We start from the raw sequence: 21,373 nt of genomic DNA, 5'->3' as shown, positions 1-21,373 counted from the left end.
CAACCTTCAAATAATCATGTTCAGTTATGCACTCAATACTTGGTCGGAAATCCTTTTGCATGAATGACTGCTTCAATGCGGCGTGGCATGGAGGCAATCAGCCTGTGGCACTGCTGAGGTGTTATGGAGGCCCAGGATGCTTCGATAGCGGCCTTAAGCTCATCCAGAGTGTTGGGTCTTGCGTCTCTCAACTTTCTCTTCACAATATCCCACAGGTTCTCTATGGGGTTCAGGTCAGGAGAGTTGGCAGGCCAGTTGAGCACAGTAATACCATGGTCAGTAAACCATTTACCAGTGGTTTTGGCACTGTGAGCAGGTGCCAGGTCGTGCTGAAAAATGAAATCTTCATCTCCATAAAGCTTTTCAGCAGATGGAAGCATGAAGTGCTCCAAAATCTCCTGATAGCTAGCTGCATTGACCCTGCGCTTGATATAACACAGTGGACCAACAACAGCAGCTGACATGGCACCCCAGTGACTGTGGAAACTTGACACTGGACCTCAAGCAATGTGAATTCTGTGTCTCCTCTCTTCCTCCAGACTCTGGGACCTTGATTTCCAAAGGAAATGCAAAATTTACTGTAATCAGAGAACATAACTTTGGACCACTCAGCAGCAGTCCCAGGCGAGATGCTTCTGACGCAGTCTCTTGTTCAAGAGTGGCTTGACCTGGGGAATGCGGCACCTGTAGCCCATTTCCTGCACATGCCTGTGCACGGTGGCTCTGGATGTTTCTACTCCAGACTTGGTCCACTGCTTCCGCAGGTCCCCCAAGGTCTGGAATCAGCCCTTCTCCACAATCCTCCTCAGGGTCCGGTCACCTCTTCTCGTTGTGCAGCGTTTTCTGCCACACTTTTCCCTTCCCACAGACTTCCCACTGAGGTGCCTTGATACAGCACTCTGGGAACAGCCTATTCATTCAGCAATTTCTTTCTGTGTCTTACCCTCTTGCTTGAGGGTGTCAATGATGGCCTTCTGGACAGCAGTCAGGTCGGCAGTCTTACCCATGATTGCGGTTTTGAGTAATGAACAAGGCTGGGAGTTTTTAAAAGCCTCAGGAATCTTTTGCAGGTGTTTAGAGTTACGTCGTTGATTCAGATGGTTAGGTTAATAGCTTGTTTAGAGAACCTTTTCATTATATGCTAATTTTTTGGGACAGGCATTTGGGGTTTTAATGAGCTGTATGCCATAATCATCAGTATTAAAACAATTAAAGACCTGAAATATTTCAGTTGGCGTGCAATGAATCTGAAATATATGAAAGTTTCATTTTTATCATTACATTATGGAAAATAATGACCTTTATCACAATATGCTAATTTTTTGAGAAGGACCTGTATATATATATATATATACAGTATATATATAGGCTTCAGGGAAAACAATCTGACATTCTCACTAGAGTGAGCATACAGTACAAGTAAAAACCCATAACAGTGACAAAAGTGACATTGCTATGGCTCAATACTCACAGGTGGACATTAAAAATATACTTTTTACATATATCTGCACAAATTAATTAATTCACATTAATTCACAGCTTTTATTTTGAAAGCAACTTGCAACGTTACTACGTCATTCACAGTGTTTGCGTGCATAACAAAACCGTCATTTTCGAAGTGAAGGCTGGCTTGACCTCAGTGTAAAAGCTGGAACACAAGTCACATGCAACTGATTATTTTATATTATTCCCTCACATGTCGTCTTAAAAATATGCCAAATAAACATATTAACAGACATATGTTCATAAATATTACACTTTTGCGTCTTCGGAGGAGCTGCTAGTAGGGCTTTAACAGACTACTCGAGTAATCTACACATCGATTCCTAGGACACCTATCGAGGTTTTTAATTTCACGTCGAGTATTCGTGGTGACGTCATTACGCTGCCGTTACGTCATTGCGTCACGTGTCACGTGATCCGCACCGGCGCGGGTTACAAAATGGATTCCTTCAAGCAGACGGATGGAGCAGAGCAGGGCCAGTCTTGACAAACAGGTAGAAATGCATCAATAGTCTGGAAATATTTCACTAAAGATGAATCTTCTGGTTCAACTACCGTAAGGAAACAGAAAATTAAACAGCTTCTTGACTGGAGCGCGTTGCGAACCGGTGTTACACCATATTTTGTGACAGTAGGGGGCAGTGTTGCACTGTTGCAGGTTACAGAGTATGGTGTAACACCGGGTCCCATCTACCGAACCAGCTTCCTTCTGACCTTGTTTCACAAACAAAAAGCAAAAAATATTAATCTCTAAACTTATAAAAAAAATCTATAAACATATTAACCTGTAAAACTAAACTTAATGCGCACCACAGCTGGCGGTGGTGCGGGGTGGGACCCCCACTGTTTTAGTTTCGTTTTTGACGTGCTGCACGTTTCTTCACGTTTGCAGCTTAATAATAATAATGATAATAATAATAATAACTAATAGTTTAGTTTTTCCTGTGACTTATTTGCAATATGATAAATGGTAGGAGCACAATATATGCTCCCAATGTTTTTTGGTCTTTTTTTGTAAATAATGACCTTTTTTGCAGTTTTATTTATTTATTTATTTTTGTATCTTTAGATCCTATGATGTCATCAAGTACTCGAGTTCTACTCGAGTTTTATTATGTTAATGTCGAGTTTAAAAATTATCTAGTCGTTCAACCCCTACCTGTTAGTACAAAAATAATGTTTACCGTGACTCAGTGTGAAACTTACTGTCGTACTTGAGGAAAACAAGCTACTTGCTACACAACTGCGCTAGACAGGAAATGCAAATACAAAATAAAAGCATGCAGGTCAAACCGGAAGTCTACAATATCGCTACAGAAAGATCAAAATAAAAGACTTTAAAATCTGTTGTAATTAAATATACTTATTGTTATTTACAAGATGTTTGCAAATCATTCCATTATTTTTATTTAAATTTTACACAAAGCCCCAACTTCATCAGAATTGGGATTGTATATTCATTCAACCTTTATTTATACAGGTTAGTCACACAAGTAAGTAAATAAATAAAATTAGGGCACCAAAACAGTGTGTCCCCATCTTGGTCCATGTGGTAACCAATAAAATGGAAAGAAATGAATATTTATTAATCCGGTCTAAAATGATCAAATTGTTGACACACAGCATGAGTGGAGCACAAACTATAAAACTCAAGGAGTTGACAAGGGGTTCAACTGTCCCCCTCTTACAATGCTGTTATTGCTAGTATCACTCAACCCCCTGCGAATAGTAAACAGCCATCAGTGTGCTAGTGATCCATTGTTAGGCTGATGGTCCTTCTTGACCATGTGAGCAGCTGGTTTTGGTTGTCAGCAGCAAACTGGTTGATCCACTCTGAGAAGGTGCTATTTAAGAGACTGAGCTGAATACAGCACCTCAGACGTCTCTCAGATGAGAGACGAAACGTTTCTACATTTTTTTTACTTTTTATTTTTTTCTTGTTTTTTGAATGTCCAGAGGACCAGATTGAACTTTTTTGGATCAAGGAGTTAACATGACTGACATCTGGTCATTGTGCGAAATTACCTGCATGATCTTGCCGTCTTCTCCTCTGTAGAGCGTGTAGAGCTGATAAGCTTTATAGTTGTGAGGGGGTATGGCTGAATAAGGGAAGGACCCCCGTACTTTACTTGTCTTGGTCTCCCTGCGACGACGAGGTTTGGACAAAGGGGGCTGCAACAGCAACATGAACTGGACTCAGTTACACTTCCTGAGTTTCTCAGATGAAGAGGTGAGATCTAAACACTGAATGATTTCTGTTTACCTTTGTTCTCTGCCGCCTGTTCTTCACCTTCCTGGTGTTAGACTGAGCAGAGTCGCTGCTTTGGCTGTTCTCTGCAGCCGACACACTGTCCTGCAAAACCACAGGAAAACGTAAATTAGTGAGGTTTCAGAACAAACAAACAAACAAAACCTACTGCAGGATTATACAGGAGGCAGTTTTGGTGCCGACCAACCATGAGCTGCCCCCCCCCCCCCCCCCCACACACACACACACACATCTTTCAATCTTTAAAAGGGACTTTGCATTGACTTCCAATCGTTATTCATTCATTTTTATAGTCAAACCTGACCCTTGCCCTAACCCATCCTCAATTCACACCTTAGTCCTAAACCTAACCCGTAACCCACCAATGGCACTTCTTCTTATGAGGCCCGGGCTTTGGGCCCCATAAAACTTACTTTACTTTACTTACTTTACTTTAACTTACTTACTTTACTTTACTTACTTTAACTTAACTTACTTTAACTTACTTTAACTTAACTTACTTAACTTACTTACTTACTTACTTACTTACTTACTTACTTACTTACTTACATCCATCCATCCATCCATCCATCCATCCATCCATCCATCCATCCATTTTCTTCCGCTTATCCGGGGTCGGGTCGCGGGGGTAGCAGCCTAAGTAGGGAGGCCCAGACTTCCCTCTCCCCAGCCACTTGGGCCAGCTCTTCCGGGGGAATCCCGAGGCATTCCCAGGCCAGCCGAGAAATATAGTCCCTCCAGCGTGTCCTGGGTCTTCCTCTGGGCCTCCTTCCGGTGGGACGTGTCCAGAACACCTCACCAGGGAGGCGTCGAGAAGGCATCCTAAACAGATGCCCAAGCCACCTCAACTGGCTCCTCTCGACGTGGAGAAGCAGCGGCTCTACTCGGAGTCCCTCCCGGATGACCGAGCTTCTCACCCTCTCTCTAAGGGAGAGCCCAGACAGCCTGCGGAGAAAACTCATTTTGGCCGCTTGTATCCGAGATCTCATTCTTTTGGTCACAACCCAAAGCTCGTGACCATAGATGAGAGTAGGAACGTAGATCGATCGGTAAATTGAGAGCTTCGCCTTTTGACTCAGCTCTCTCTTCACCACGACAGACCTGTACAGCGCCCGCTTCACTGCAGACGCTGCACCTATCCGCCTATCGATCTCACGCTCCATTTTTCCCTCATTCGTGAGCAAGACCCCAAGATACTTGAACTCCTCCACTTGGGGTAGGACCTCCTCCCTGACCCGGAGAGGGCACTCTACCCTTTTCTGGCTCAAGACCATGGCCTCGGATTTGGAGGAACTGATCTTCATCCCGGCCGCGTTGCATTTGGCTGCGAACCGCTCCAGCGAAAGCTGTAGATCATGATCTGATGAAGCCAATAAGACCACATCATCTGCAAAAAGCAGAGACGCAATCCTAAGGCCACCAAAACGGATCCCCTCAACACCTTGGCTGCGCCTAGAAATTCTGTCCATAAAAGTTATGAACAGAAACAAAGGGCAACCTTGGCGGAGTCCAACTCTCACCAGGAACAAGCCCGACTTACTGCCGGCGATGCGGACCAAGCTCTGACACCGGTCATACAGGGACCTAACAGCCCGTATCAAAGGGCCCGGTACCCCATACTCCCAGAGTACCCCCCACAGGGTTCCCCGAGGGACGTGGTCGAATGCCTTCTCCAAGTCCACAAAGCACATGTAGACCGGTTGGGCAAACTCCCACGCACCCTCCAGGACCCTGCTGAGAGTGTAGAGCTGGTCCAGTGTTCCACGGCCAGGACAAAAACCGCACTGCTCCTCCTGAATCCGAGGTTCGACTATCCGACGAACCCTCCTCTCCAGAACCCCCGAATAGACCTTACCAGGGAGGCTTAAGAGCGTGATTCCCCTGTAGTTGGAACACACTCTACGGTCCCCCTTTTTGAATAGGGGGACCACCACCCCGGTCTGCCAATCCAGGGGAACTTCCCCCGATGTCCACGCAATATTGCAGAGTCCCATAAGCCAACACAACCCTACAACATCCAGAGCCTTAACGAACTCCGGGCGAATCTCATCCACCCCTGGGGCCCTGCCACCGAGGAGCTTTTTAACCACCTCGGTGACCTCAGCACCAGAGATTGGAGGGCCCGACCCAGAGTCCCCAGGCTCCGCCTCCTCAGTGAAAGACGTGCCGTGGGATTGAGGAGGTCTTCAAAGTATTCCGCCCACCGACCCACAACATCCCGAGTTGAGGTCAGCAGCACACCACTCCCACTATAAACAGTGTTGGTGGCGTACCGCTCCCCCAACCCCCCCCCCCCCCCACCGAGATGCCGGATGGTAGACCAGAATCGCCTCGAAGCCGTGCGGAAGAAATGGAGAATAGAGAAACTTGGTATGGTATGGTATGGTATAAAGTTTATTCATTTTAAAAAAGTACAAAACAATTCCATAACAATATAAAAAAAAGATACAAAAGATTTAAAATGAAAGGCAGCAGAAAGAAGAAAAAATCTTATTATATCTGCCCCTTTTTCAAACAATTATTTCAATCATAATAATTTTCAAGTAACAAGAAACTTTCAAGAAACTTCAATTCAGTTCAAAAATACTTTATTAATCCCAAAGGGAAATTAAATGTTGTTGTAGCTTTTTATCTTTGCTTCATTAAGAGATGTTAGATACTGATGGCTGTAGGCAGGAAGGATCTCTTGTACAGGTCCGCCCCACAGTGGATCCGAAAAAAATTGCTGCAGATGCCATCCGATATGTCCACCCAGACTCGGCTGGCCTCTTGGTTCACCCGGGCTGCAGGACCACCTTAATCCCAGGAAGAACTCCTACCAGAACGATGGTCACTCCTCCCAGCAGCCTGCCAAACTCCTAGTTGCTGTGTACAGCCAGCTGCAGGTGTCATGGGATGATGCCGGTCCTTCTGCTGTCATGAGCCGTGTTTCCTGCCAGTTGCAGGATCTCATTGGTCAGGCACTCGTGCACAGCTGGCAGGGAGACGGGAATGAGTCTATGGCACCTCCTTTTTCAACTCATTTGACATTTGGGGCTGTAGCTGAGATATTTTTTAAACTTTTGAGATGTTAATCAGCTGTTCCCAGTTGTAAAAAAAAACAGCTTGTTGTCATGGTTACGCTTCACAACAAATATCTAAAAGTAAAAAAAAGTTTCAGTAAAAATCCTTCCAGCTGCATAGCATCTGATACCAGAGGCAACAATTATCCAAAAAATGTTATGTCCAGAAAAAGAAGAATTGAAGTTTACAAAAGCAAAATCTCAGAATGAAAGTAACAGAGCTACTCCAACATGCACCCACCTCAAGCAGCTCAATTCTAGAAGAAGTTGGTCCTCACAATTGTTGAAAGAAATGAGCCTTACAAAGTAACAGTTACACAGGCACATGCACACAACACTCTCCCCCACCCCAACATGCACAAATTTGCAGATTTCTTATTTCAAAACATTTATAGAGTTTTTTTATTTATTTATTTGTTTTTCTTCTTTCGGTTGATCTCTTCTTCAGGGGTCTCTACAGTGAATTAACTCACACAAAGACTTGATTATTTTTACGCCGGATGTCCTTCCTGACACAACCACAGGCCACTGAGTTACCACAGTCCTCTGTGTGGAGCAGAGAGCTGTTATCTATGGAGCCCAGGGGAGCAGATGGTGGGGGTTAGGGCCTTGCTCAAGGGCCCAGAGTGGGGCAGATGAGGGTGTTTCACCAATCCCATTCACATCTTGATGTTGTTGGTTTGGGGAGTTGAACCGGTGATCTTCCAATCACATGCCCACCTTCTCTAACCTCTGCGACACCACTCCTGCCATGTATAAAATAATATGAAATAAAATCTTCTGGCCTTGAACAAATTTGATACTGAGCTTTTTTAAAACAAGACTTCAAAACGTTTGAATTAAAAAAACACAGAAGTTATTATGAATTAAATAAATTCAGACACTCTGCAGCTGTGATGCTCTGACACGCTTTACATCAAGTAAACTTTACTGTAAAACATTAAGGTTTACTTGCATTCTCTGTTCAACTCCAGGAGAGTCGAAGTCATGGGAACTCTCAGGCCTGACAAGGAAATTAGAGTGAAACTCCTTTGTCTGTTTTTTTTCATCGTAGAAAAACTGCTCGCACAAATCTGAGACCATCACACAGATCTGGTTACAACCCAAGTTGGGAGCCTCAATAACCAAAGACAGTTCAGCTGGGGGTGGGATCAGAAGGGAAAACATCTGGAGCTACGTGTTTTCCACTCACTGATCGTTTTGTGCATTCTCACTTGTTGTTGATAGGTTTCGAGGTAGCTTTACTGCACATGGCACAGATTCATTTCAATTCAACTTTTATTTAGACAGGTTAATCCCATTGAGCCTTGAGGACTCATTTACAAGCGAGACCTGATTTCAACAAAGAATGACGACAACAATGGACAACAGCGACAACAACAGACAATTATAAAAAGGCATTTATGATTATTTTTTTTTTACAAATTAAAATGATGGCAAAAAAGTAGCAGAAACAGCTAGCTTATAAGGTGAATGTAGAAAACTAAAAACAGGAACATGTCTGCATTAGTCCTTGCCAGGAGTCCAACAGATTCTTAAAGCCACTTAAGAAAGGTCAAGGTCGAGAGCTTCAGATCTTTTTGCAAGATATTCCAGGAAACAGGAGCGGAGTAGGAGAAGACCCTTTTGCCAAGTTCAGTCCGCACTGAGGGGACACAATGCAGGTAATAATGTCCTGAAAGCGCACGCTGTAGCTGCACTCACGCAGAGACATGTAGGAGGAGATGTATGAAGGAAACAGACCAAGAAGTGATTTAAAGATGAAAATATACCAGTGGGAAAGTCTGTGTGAAGTTAATGATGTCCAGTTAACCAGTGAATACAGGGTGCAGTGGTGGGTACGATAATCACAGCCAGTTATGAATCTTAGTGCACCATGACAGACAGCATCCAACATCTGCAGGGTGCTTGTAGGAGCATTCATGTAAATAATGTCACAGGGTGCTTGTAGGAGCATTCATGTAAATAATGTCACCATAATCAATGGAGGGAAGGAAAGTCACAGTTACAAGGCGTTTTCTAGCATTCAGGGTTAGACAGGATCTGTTTATGAAAAAGAAACCCAGTTTAACTTTCAGTTTCTTTACTAGGTTTTCCACGTGGAAATTATAAGAGAGATGCGAGTCAACCAAGACACCCAAATATTTATAGGAATCAACAAACTCAATCGGGACACCAGGATAAAAGGAGGATAAAATCGGAGGAAGAACTGCTGGAACCGACTTCCTGTTTGAAAAAAGCATCCCTTTGGTTTTATCGGCATTTAAGACAAGTTTGAGGTGAAACAAATTTGAATGGATGATGCCAAATGTGGATTGCAAAAGCTGGAAAACATTAGCAACTGTTTTAGCTCGACAATAAACAACTGTGTCATCAGCATATAAATGTAAGGATGCGTCAAGGATGCTCTGACCTACATTACGTATGTAGATTGTAAAGAGGGTGGGTCCTAAGACTGAGCCTTGTGGTACACCATTGTTCACTTAAATAACTGGAAGAAGCACCATTATGTTGATCGCATTGCCTCCTATTTGAGAAATAGTTAGAGAACCAACCAATGGTGTGATCTGAGAAACCAATTTCTGAGAGCTTATGACACAAGATGTTATGATCCACAGTGTCCAAAGCTTTAGACAGGTCTAAGAAAAGTGCAGCACAATAATCCTTAGCATCCAGTGCTTCAACAACGTCATTAAAAACTTTCAGTGAAGCAGTCAATGTGCTGTGCTGTTTCCTGAAACCAGATTGATGGGGAGATAAGATGTTAAATGAGTCCAGGTAATTTTTGATTTGAGAGTTTATCAGTTTTTCTAGAACCTTGGCTAAAATGCAGAGTTTAGAGATTGGTTGATAGTTGTTCAGTGAGGTTGGGTCACCTCCCTTCAGCAATGAAGAACAAAGGCTGTTTTCCAAGCATCTGGAATGGAGTTTTGGCTTATGGAAAGAATAAAGATGTGGGTCACAGGGACTGCAATGATATGTGCGGCCAGCCTTAAGAAATAAGGTGGAAGTTCATCTGGTCCTGCAGATTTTTTAGGATCAAGACCTTTTAACAGTTTATTAACCTCACTGACTGAGAATGGAGAAACAGAGAAGGTGTGATTAACTGAGGATTGACTTGTAGGAGGGATTTGTAGATGTTTGGTTATTAAGTGAAGTGGCTGATTTTCCATTAGTAACGGTGTCAAATAATGAACTAGAAGCGACAAAATGTTTGTTGAAACAGTTCAGGATCTCGTGCTTATTTGACACAGGAACAGAGTTAACGAGAAGTTGTGATGGGAGGTCAGATGATTGAGAGCTTCCTGAAAGAGATTTGATGGTTTTCCAGAATCTGTTAGGGTGATTTAGATTTTTGGAGGTCTGAGATAAGAAATAGTTACGTTTTAATGCTTTGATGTCAGTTGTGCATTTATTCCTCATCTGCCAAAAACTCAACCAATCTGTGTCTGAGCCAGATTTTCTCGCTGCGGCCCAAAGATGATCTCTCCTATGTAGGAGGTCAGTTAGCTCAGGAGTAAACCAGAGACTGTCGCGCCTTCTGAACTGACGAAAAGGAGCATGTTTGTTCACAAAATAAATGAAACTATTATGAAAATAGTTCCAAGCAGTGTTCACATTGTCAGTTAATAGAATACTACGCCAGTCAAAGTGAGATAGATCCCAGAGGAATGACTGTTCACAAAAACGTTTCAAATCCTTTTTTTGAAATAATATAGGCTTAGAAAGTGGAAGTTTAATATCTCTGAGAGCCGCTATTACACAATGATCACTCAAAATGTCAGTGAATACACCTGTACCAGGGAATTTGTGAGGCATATTTGTTAGAAACAGATCTAAGATGGAAGATTTTTTCAGGACAGTTTTGTTTGGTCTAGTGGGAGAGTCAATGAGTTGGGTTAAATTAAAGGATCCAGTATACTGCCGCGTACGTCCGTTCACGCGTACGTACGTGTGCACTGTACGCAGAGGGTTCAGACATGATACTCCAGCGTACACCCCGAGCAGCTGCAGAGCAGCTTCACAGACAAGGGGCGTTTACCTTCGGGACAAATTGAGGTCGTCGATTGGTCATTTGCTGACATGCCTACTGGATTGATTGACAGGTCGGAAAAAAGAAAAGAAAGCGAGTGCTGGCAGCCTCCACCGCAGCGGTGTTCTGTGTTTATATGTTGTTAATAAAAAGATCTAAAAAATAAAAAAAAACAGAGAGCACTGGCTCTACAACCCACACATCAGACCAGCCCACCAGGAAATCTCCAGACCCTCCCACAGCCATGCTGGACCTGAGTTTAATTCGCTCGTGACAAATTCTTTCATTTCTCACCATTTCAGTCATGGCATCAACGGAAGAGGAATAGATCACTTACCTCTTGGCAAAAAAAAAAAAAAAAGAAAAGGCCAGATCAGAGATGAAGAAGGGGAATTTAATACATTGGTGTCACATACAAAACAGTCTGTCGCTGGGCAGTTTATTGTGCAACACCGCGTACGCGTATGCGGTCGTAAAAACTTGAGCTTTGCACGGACATGCCCTGGGGGGTACGCACGTACCTCTGCGTACGTACGTGCGTACCTCTGCGTATGGATGTATGCGGCAGTATACTGGGGGCTTAAGTGACAGGCAACATTCCTTGAATTTATCACAGAGGGGGGTCGACTTTTCCTAGTCAATGTTGAAATCTCCTGCCAAAAAAATCTCTATGAATTTTAAATTTCCAAGGAATTCTATCAGGGAGGACAGAGCCTCAGATGTTGCTGAGGGGGGGACGATAACAACCCACTACAGATAAGATTTGACCTCCATTCAAAGTGATGTTTACAGCTAAGGCCTCAAACTGGTTTGGGATTGTTTTAGCAGACGCAAGACTAGAAGCCAAAGAATCTCTGATGTAAATAGCGACTACCCCCCCCCCCTTTTTTTTTTGACGAGCACAGCGATAGATGTTAAATCCATTGATTACCAAGTCGTTATTCACTACAGATTTGTTGAGCCAGGTTTCAGAGATGAAGATTACATCTGCCCCAGAAGAAATGACCAGACTTTTCAAGGCATCAAGCTTTCTCAGAAGGCTACGTGCATTTACATGCAGAAAATGAAGTCCTGACATGTTTTTATAGTCCTTTGGTGTGATGTAATTAGTGTGTGTGTGTGTGTGTGTGTGTGTGCGCGTGGGGTGGGGTGGGGGGGGTGGGTTCCAGGGTTAGGCTGAATCCCTGAGAGCAATAACAACATTATTATTAGACATTTTCTTGGGTTTTTTGTGACTGATGTGTAATTACAGGAGTTAATAGTGTGATAATTAGCCCCCGTAATTGAACCATGAGAAACAATAATGAAGATGCGATCATTCAGAACCCAAAAACAGTGAAAGTTGCAGTGATGGGCAGTTCCAAGATTCAGTGACTCCAGATAGTCTGAGATCTGAAAATAATGACAATATGAATGGTACAGAAAAGTCTCAGACCATAAAGCGTCACAAATCAAATGGGCAAACAAATCTCACGAGGTGGTCAAACTGCAGTTTGAGTTAGGCTGAGGGGGGCTCCAGCTCCCGTGCCAAGATGGATGGATGCTCCCATGAGAAACAGAAGCAGGGTCCAGAATCAACAGGCAGAAACAGATAATTTGCAGCACATAGCAGAGCGAGCTGCCAGAAAGCAAGCGGTCAGAAAATCCTCCTGAAATGAAAGGCATGGTCCTAGGTCGTTTCAGGTCAACAGGGGACAACAGCGTGATCCGGAATAAAAATTATTTATTATCCAGGTGAGTTTGGATGGAAGCCTGCAGCAACTCCGATGTAAACTCCGAACTCCTCTCGAGCACCACATGGCGCTGCTCCTCTGCGCTTCACTCCGCTTCTCTGCACGTCACATCCGCACCCCACAGCACGAGAGGCCACCCCCAGCGAAAAACGACGAGACTGACCGGAGAGGCTGAAGTTGTCACTGGTCAGGTTCTGCTCCAGTCCGGCTCCGGAGCTCCACAGCATGAGAGGCTACCTCCAGTGAACGATGAGACTGACCGAAGAGGCTGAAGTGGCTGAAGTCGTTCCTGGCCTGGTTCTGCTCCGGTCCGGTTCCGGCGGCGCTTCAAAGCATTAGAGCATCTCCTCCAGGCAAAACACAGCGATTCCCATGGAGGTGGACAGTCCTTCGTTTAAAGGTAAAGGGCTGCTCACTGAGGCTGAAACCAGCTCTATTGAAGACGAAGTCCCCCACAGCCAACTTGGTCCGGTTCTGGTCCTAATCAGGGACACAGGTACACTTCCCCCATACCGAATGAAACACCACGAGGGGCCAGTCCAGCAGAAAGCCAGCAATATACCACCCAGCGATTCTTGTCAGAACCAAGGTCCACATGAGAAGTTTGTTGGGGTCCAGAAAGAAAAAAAACACCGGACCTTCGTGCGACGATTCCCCAGCTCGAGGGGTCACTTGGTCGGCAGGGTGTGCTCAGAGTGACCGGTGTGATGGGAGCGGCCGGTCCTGGACCAAAATAATTTTTTGGATGGTCCCGTCCGGCTCTCTGAGTCACTGAACACCGAATTCTGTTGGAAGATTAACTTACCTTACAGAGTAGGACGTCTTCTCTTGGCACTGACTGAGCTCTGCCCTCTGCTTTCAGCTTCTCTCTCCTCTTCCTCATATTCCTGCCACGAACAAATGTCTGCAAATGAACACGAGACAATAAGGTTTAAAAACAACTTCCAACCATCGGATAGCACAAGTTTAAAACAATGAGCCAGTTTATTGATACACAGGTTGTTTTATTTACACACCGCTCATCCCATCTGCGTATGAACAGCCAGCTTCATGTATTTTACACTAATTGTGCTCATTTAGACTCACTGTGCTGACATTATTGCACACAAGAAAAAAAACATCTGTCCAAAGTCAGGTTTACGAGTCAAGACATAATAAACTTATCTGAACATTACCAGGTTGTAAAATGATTCAAATCTAACTTTAGGTGAACAAAACACAACAGATTCCAGCACGTCATGATATATTTAACTAAACAAAACCAAGTGTTCAAGCTGTGTGTGAAAGTCTGCCTCTGCAGGACGTCAGAGGTTCAGAGTCATTCAGGAGCTGCTGATCAAACGTACTGATCGACTGATCATCATCAGGACCACCTCTAGAAAAACAGGAGTTTGATCAGTTTGCTGCTCTTTTCAGTCATTCAACCTTTATTTAGACAGGTAAATCCCATTGAGCCTTGAGGACTCATTTACAAGAGAGACCTGATTTCAACAAAGAATGACGACAACAATGGACAACAGCAACAACAATAGACAATTATAAAAAGGCATACAGATTTTTTTTTTGCTCTGGAGCATACAGGTGTGTGGGCACACAACACAAAGATGGAATGGCATCAGCAATGACAATTGGCATCGGAAGCATTTGTAATGTTGGGGGACAGACTGGCAGGGGGGTCTGGGGGCCCTCCCTCAAAAATTTTGAATAAAGTAGATGCCATTTCCTGCATTCTGGTATATTATAATGGGTTGTTAAATATCTACATTTACCTACATAAGTAAACACTTGATTCAATAACTATTTTAGACAGCAGAACACAATGTCCCCCACCCCAACGGAGGACAACTACCGGCACTAATGTAGCGCTAAGCTAGTGGCACACTACACAGAAACACTAGCCAAGATGCTACAGATGTAGCACTCTGCTTCTCTCACACATCTTAACCCCCCACCCCAGTCAACAACTGCCCACACTAACGTGGCGCTAAGCTACTAAGGGTAGAGTTGCATTCGGGCCCAAAAAATCTGATCCGACCCAGCCCCAGCCCATAGCCATCATTTCCAAACCTGACCTGATGAATTAACAGTAATTACAGATCCGAATCCAGAAAAAACCCCAACATTTTTAGTTGAGCTTTGACTGCTTATAGTTATTAACGATCGTTGGGCATGCAGACCACAGTAAAGTTAGTTTTACATTGGACATTAGACATTCGAGCTTTGTGGCTTCAGTGGTGTGTTCCACTCGTTCGAGTTCGGCTGACCGAAATCAGACTTCCTGCATTGGATCGAGAGGAACGCACCGCTGAAGCCACGGAGCTCGAAGGTCCAACGTCCAATGTAAAACTAACTTTACCGCGGTGACATGTGGCTGAACAAAAGGGGCAGAAGATCGGAGCTGAGGGGGTGTTTGTCCTTTCATGGACATCAAAGATCATTAAAACCCTGTTTCTGCCAACATTCTGATTTATTCAGACACAGACCCTGCTCTGACATGTCTGCTTTGGAATCTCACCTGTTTAAGTCGTCATCCGCGCACGTCCGCTGAGTGCAGCGGCTGAGTGAACGTCCATTTGGGCGAGGGATTGCTGCCTGACAGTATAGTCCCATCTGAAGCTTAACTGAACTTTTACCTCTTTCAAGGCCGGTCAGTTCACAGTGCAATGGCCGCGTACGGCTGGTGATGGTTTGGCAAGCTATGTTGTCATGTAATTCGATTTTATGGTAAGCCATGTCGCCATATACAGTAATTGGATCTCGGCTGATCCACTGATGCAGTCAAAAGCCCAATACCGACCCAGCCCATCCATCCTGCACATTATCAAGGCCCAGCCCACCCCGAATTCGGGTCGAGATTCGGGCCCGGGTTAGAAATGACAGCTCTACCTCAGGGAAACACTGCATGAGGTGTGGTGAGTTGATGTAAGTAACTAGGAAAACCCGGAGTTGATTTTTAGTGGTGTAAGTATTCTGTTAATCAAGTAGAATGGATTTGTTCACCAAGAAATAGAAACAGCGCCGGATGAACTAATATCTCATGGTAAATGTTGGGGGGTCCAAACTAATATTTTTAAAACGTTTATATACTATATTAAATGTATTTTTTAAACTTAAAAAATTCAGTTGAGTGAATAAGTGTAGTGAACCAGATGACCTCAAATCTACCAGATGGACAGAGACTGTTATTTTCACTGATCTGAATAAGTCTGAACCATCTGATGACTTTCTTTCTTGAATTAATCAAGCAGAAAAGACAATTCTTTATAATCATTACTGTCTTACAAATGTTTTGATAATCAAATTGTGTTAGTTCACTCAATGCTTTACAGGTTGAAAAGAACTACTCATTTTTATTTTACATAAACAGTAAGTAATGATTTTTGTTCCTCATTCAGAGAAGAAATCACCTGAATATGCCTTTCTTGATTTTCTGTCTGAAATGAGCAAGTCGTAAGTGTGTGAAAGTTGAGGCTTCGGTCAGCTAAATGTTTACTGAAGAAGAAATGTCATGTTTAAACTTTTTCAGAAGATTACCAAGAGTAGACTCCAAAAAGTCTGCTGCTTCTGCAATAATCTTTTCTGTATGTTAAACAAGTTTCATTCTCTGACCTCGACTGTTGATAAACACCTTACGTCAAAACCACTCCTCTTTCTGGTCCTTCCACGAATCAGAAAGCTCTAAATTGAACAGGAAGTCGACCCAAATAAAATGTGGCAACTCCCCAGTTCATGTTAGATTGAGAGTTCTGGAGAACGTGAGAGTTCCAAGATTGAGAGTGCAGTCGGTTCTGAAGGCTTCAGAGCAATGAAGAATCCAGAGGTTTTTTGGGGATTATAATTCTGTTTTGAGCTAACCACGCACGACTCTCTGAAGGTTTGGTAGCTCTCGACGGAGACGCTGAAACGAGTCAGAAAGGAACTACTCCAAGGCTGATTCATCATCAACAGGTAGATGGTTCTATTTTGACCAAGTGTACCGTGAGAAGCTGAGATCGGACGGAGCGTGCAACTTCTGGTCAAACAGATTAAATTCCCTCACATATTTCCTCTGTAAGATAAATCTCAATTTAATCTTAAACTCTTCTCTCTCATAAATCAGTACAGATATTTTTTAGAAATGTCTGAAGCAAAGTCCTCAAATCACCGCCGAGTGATTTGAAGTTCATTTTCTGTGAAACTGTCTGTTATTATTTTCATATTTTGCCAAATTAATGTAAATGTTTGATGTTAAACTTTGATTTTGAAAATAAATGATTCCATTCATTTGATGGGTCAAAGGTAATAACGTCTCTCGTTCGCATTCCTTTAAATTCAATGCACGACATTACACAGTCAGAAAAATGAAGAACTCGTGAATATTGTATGCATATATAATTCATATATTTGTCATACAACAAGTGACACGTACCTCACGTGACTCACTACATAAGCATTATCAAGATATCTTGATTAATAAACTCTTGTTAAATAATGTTTGGCTTTAGTTTAGTTAATTTAAATTTAATAGTTGAACGAACTGTTTAGGTTTGTTGTTTCAACTCAGAAATCTATGTCAATTTAACTTAAGTGTTAAATAAAAAATAAAAAACAAAATAAATATAGCAATTCTATTTTGCGGTCTTTCACTTATTGTGTGTGTGTGCATGTGTGTGTGTGTGTGTGTGTGTATGTGGGGGGAATGTAACCACTGTGATAAACGAGGGCCTACATTACACATTTTTCAGTACATTTTGTATGGCCTTTTTCCCTCTATTGTTCACAGATTAGTGTAAATCTATGTTAGTGAGCACTTCTCCTATGCCAAGATAATCCATCCACATCACAGGTATGGTATGTCAACATGCTGATTAGACAATATGATTATTGCACAGATGTTCCTTAGGCTGACCACAATACAAGGCCACCCTGAAATGTTCAGTTTTACTGTATTGGGGTGAGGTCTGTGTGAGTCAGAAAACCAGTCAGTATCTGGTGTGACCACCATCTGCTCAACGCAACACATCTCCTTATGTGATGTACTCTTTACACTTACGGTATATATTGTGTTATCAGGTTATGCTCACAACATGCACGGACTGACAGACAGACAAACTGCTGAATGAACGGAGGGTATTTCCAAGTCCTCCTCTTGGCTCCGTGACGGGGGATAATAAAGATGAATCCTATCTAGAAACATAGTTTGAATGGAGGAAGATCAAATCTGTGAGTGTGAAGGGCAAAATGTTGATTCATGGTCTTAAATCAAAAATGTAAACCACCCATAATTGTTGTAATTTTACTTCAGTAAATGAAAACCAGTGTTTCTCTGTAGATATAAAATGATGTCTGTGACTGTTTGTACCTGGAGAGCTTTGGTGAGAAGAAGAGCCACCTCTGCATTGTTGTGATCTCTGGCCTGGTCCAAAGCCGTCTGACCTGCCTGAAGAAACACAAACGCGTTAAAGGCAACACTCCAACACATGGGGTTCTAAACAGGGTTTGAAGCAGCATTTCATCTAGAGTACTTATTCCTGGCCATGAAAATGGCTTTTCAAAAAACAAAATCATTTCACATTTCTATCTCCTGGATTACGGAGTTGCAAACGAAATCAGATTAAATCCAAAACACCTCTACTAGTCTGGATTAACTGGACTGAGGTTATCTGAAAAGAAAACTGCATGTAGTAAAGATAAAAATGTATTTATTTCCATCTGAAGATGGACATTTATAGAAAAGCAATAGCAGCAGGAGAGTGCAACTGGAAAGAAACTTTACTGAAGATGGGAAAACTAACAAAGACAACAGCCTTTGAACACATCACTCAACAGTTGTGTAATGAAAATAGACTGAAATGACTGTGGTCAGCCATCCATCCTTCCATTATCAATCCATCCATCCGTCCATTACATATCCATCCATCCAGCCATCCATTATACTTCCATTATCCATCCATCCATCCATCCATCCATCCATCCATCCATCCATCCATCCATCCATCCATCCATCCATCCATTATCCATCCATCCATCATTACACATCCATTCATCCAGCCATCCATTATACTTCCATTATCCATCCATCCATCCATCCATTATCCATCCATCCATCCATCCATCTATTACACATCCATTCATCCATCCATCCATCCATCCATCCATCCATCCATCCATCCATCCATCTATTACACATCCATTCATCCAGCCATGCATTATACTTCCATTATCCATCCATCCATCCATCCATCCATCCATCCATCCATCCATCCATCCATCCATCCATCCATCCATCCATCCATCCATCCATCCATCCATCCATCCATCCATCCATCCCGCAGTCAGGGAATTTTAGTTAAAAATTATGAATGTTTTTATTACGGCTGAGAACATTCCTCCCCTCTGTCCTGAGAACAAGAAGTCGAAACCAAGTCGAAACCATCTCCCCAGACACTATCTTATCTCTGCCCATGAACCATATGTTAGTGTAAACGGAGAGCATTGGGTAAGGAGACTTCAGCTGGCTTCAAGGACACCTCCTGAACTCAGAACTCAGCTGAGCTGAGAGGAGTATAAAAGCAAGCAAATAATTTCAATTCAGTTCAGTTCAATTTATTTATATAGCACCGTCACAACAGAAGTCGTATCAGGGCACTGAACAGAAGCATTCATATATAAAAATAATAATTTAACATTATTTATCTGAAGAGCAGACTGCTTTGAGTTTAACGCCATTGCAGAAGTCTCATCTTGAGCAACCATGAAGGCGACAGTGGAAAGGAAAAACTCCCTCATGAGGAAGAAACCTTTAGCAGAACCAGACTCAGGACAAGTGGTCATCTGCTTCGACCGGCTGGGTTTGGTAGGAACAGATACACAATGGCAGGTCAAGAATCACATGTTAAGATAGAAATAGTATCAAATGAAAACTATTCAATTTTAACAATTCATTTAAGGAAATGAGGTCAACTTGTCCTCCAGTAGTCTAAGATAGCATGACAAGCCAACTCTAGTTATAGGATTTATCAAAAAGGAAAGTCTTAAAACTGGACAATGTGTCAAGTCTCATGGACAGAAACTTGAAGTTGGTTCCACAAGAGAGGAGTCTGATAACTGAAAGATCTTCCTCCCATTCTGCTTTTAGAAACTCTAGAAACCACAAGTAAACCTGCAGTCTGAGAGCGAAGTACTCTGTTAGGAAAATATGGAACAATAAGATCTGTAATATAAGATGGAGCTAGGTTGTTGAGAGCTTTGTAGGTTAGAAGTAAGATCTTGAATTCAATTCTGGATTTGACAGGGAGCCAGTGGAGAGAAACAAAAACTGGAGAGATATGATCACTCCTACAAACTCCGGTTAAGACTCTGGCAGCAGCATTTTGGATCAACTGAAGACGTTTTAAAGACGTATTTGGACATCCAGATAATAAACCAGTGCAATAGTCCAGTCTAGATGTGACAAATGCATGAATCAGTTTTTCTGCATCATTTTTAGATAAGATGTTTCTAATTTTAGTGATATTACGCAGGTGGAAGAAGGCAGTTCTTGTAACGTTTTTAATGTGGGGGATAAAAAACATGTCCTGATCAAAAATAACACCAAGATTTTTAACATTAGAGCTGGAGGACAGATTAAGGCCATCTAAGGAGGGAGAAAGACTGAAAAATTTATTCCTAAGGTGCTCAGGTCCAAAAAACAAAACCTCAGTCTTGTCTGTGTTTAATAGGAGAAAATTAAGGGTCATCCAGGTTTTTATGTCTTCAAGACATGCTTGTAGTCTAAGTAGCTGATTTGATTCATTGATAACAGATAAAGCGGCTTGTGGCTTTTTTCTGTGACTGGTTTTCATGCGTATACATCTATGCATGTTCATGTATATGTTATGTATTTAACCTGTCCTGAAATTTGACCTTATATAAATACAGGTTAAAAATCTTCTCCTGCCATTGAATGTGGTTCTTTTGGGTAAACAAAGTTAGTGAGAGAGACTTTCTCCAACACCCACAATGAGACAGGTCAACCCAACGGTGCACACACTCCAAACCAAAAAAGGCGCATCAAACTGTAAATATGTTCTAAACCATGACAGCTGAATCCAATTATTCATATTTTTTATGAAACCTCTCCTTCCTAATGCCCACTGCTCTGGGTGTGTTCATTTTCCTACTCAGTATTTGAAGCTATTTCGACAACTCCACATGTGTTGAGCGCAATGGTTAAATTCCTGTGCAAGTAAAAGCTCGTTGGTAGCTAAAAACTTTAAGTTTTAGAATGTAACAGTGCAGAACAAGTATGCAGGTACTCACATTGTTGCAGATAAGAGTGTCTGCTCCAGCTTCCAGCAGCAGACGTACCGTCTTCTTATGATTCAGGGAGGCTGCCACATGAAGTGGAGTGTCCCCAGCCTGCAGGATCAGACACACAACAAGACAACAGTAACTTTATTTAGGTAACATTTGAGAATCAAAAACTAATTATAGGTTTTAAACAGTACATTTCATAATTAAAATACAGAATGTTAGAATTGCCAAAAATTATAGCATTTATAACATTTTCTATTTTAACAAGGTTGGAACAACAAGAAACAGATATTAAAAGAAGAAGAAAAAACCTGAGTCAATAAAGTTACAAAACTAACTTAATATTAACACAAATAATCAACTACTACATTACTACTACATACTACATAGATGTGTACAGCTGAGGTAGATAGAACAATAATAAGAAACAAAAAATCATTAGTGAATCTGCTTCTGTAGCTGAAATCTAACTATATATACATACATATATATATATATA

At 42.4% G+C, this 21,373-nt stretch overlaps 1 protein-coding gene across 1 annotated transcript in view; it reads right to left on the bottom strand.

The window, feature by feature from the left end:
- ankrd6b (ankyrin repeat domain 6b) overlaps positions 1-21,373 on the bottom strand; it is a gene marked incomplete in the record, with an annotated part of 167,747 nt that overhangs the window by 36,744 nt on the left and 109,630 nt on the right. Inside the window, 5 exon segments of the mRNA XM_037685720.1 lie at positions 3,529-3,675; positions 3,767-3,856; positions 13,406-13,504; positions 17,942-18,019; positions 20,881-20,979. Coding sequence (XP_037541648.1) covers positions 3,529-3,675; positions 3,767-3,856; positions 13,406-13,504; positions 17,942-18,019; positions 20,881-20,979 — 513 coding nt within the window.

Source organism: Nematolebias whitei, chromosome 12, assembly GCF_014905685.2.
Source record: "Nematolebias whitei isolate Nwh7 chromosome 12, NemWhi1, whole genome shotgun sequence".
Taxonomy (NCBI): Eukaryota; Metazoa; Chordata; class Actinopteri; order Cyprinodontiformes; family Rivulidae; genus Nematolebias; species Nematolebias whitei.
The sequence above is the reverse complement of the archived record's forward strand: the minus strand, read 5'-3'. Positions and strand labels throughout refer to the sequence as shown.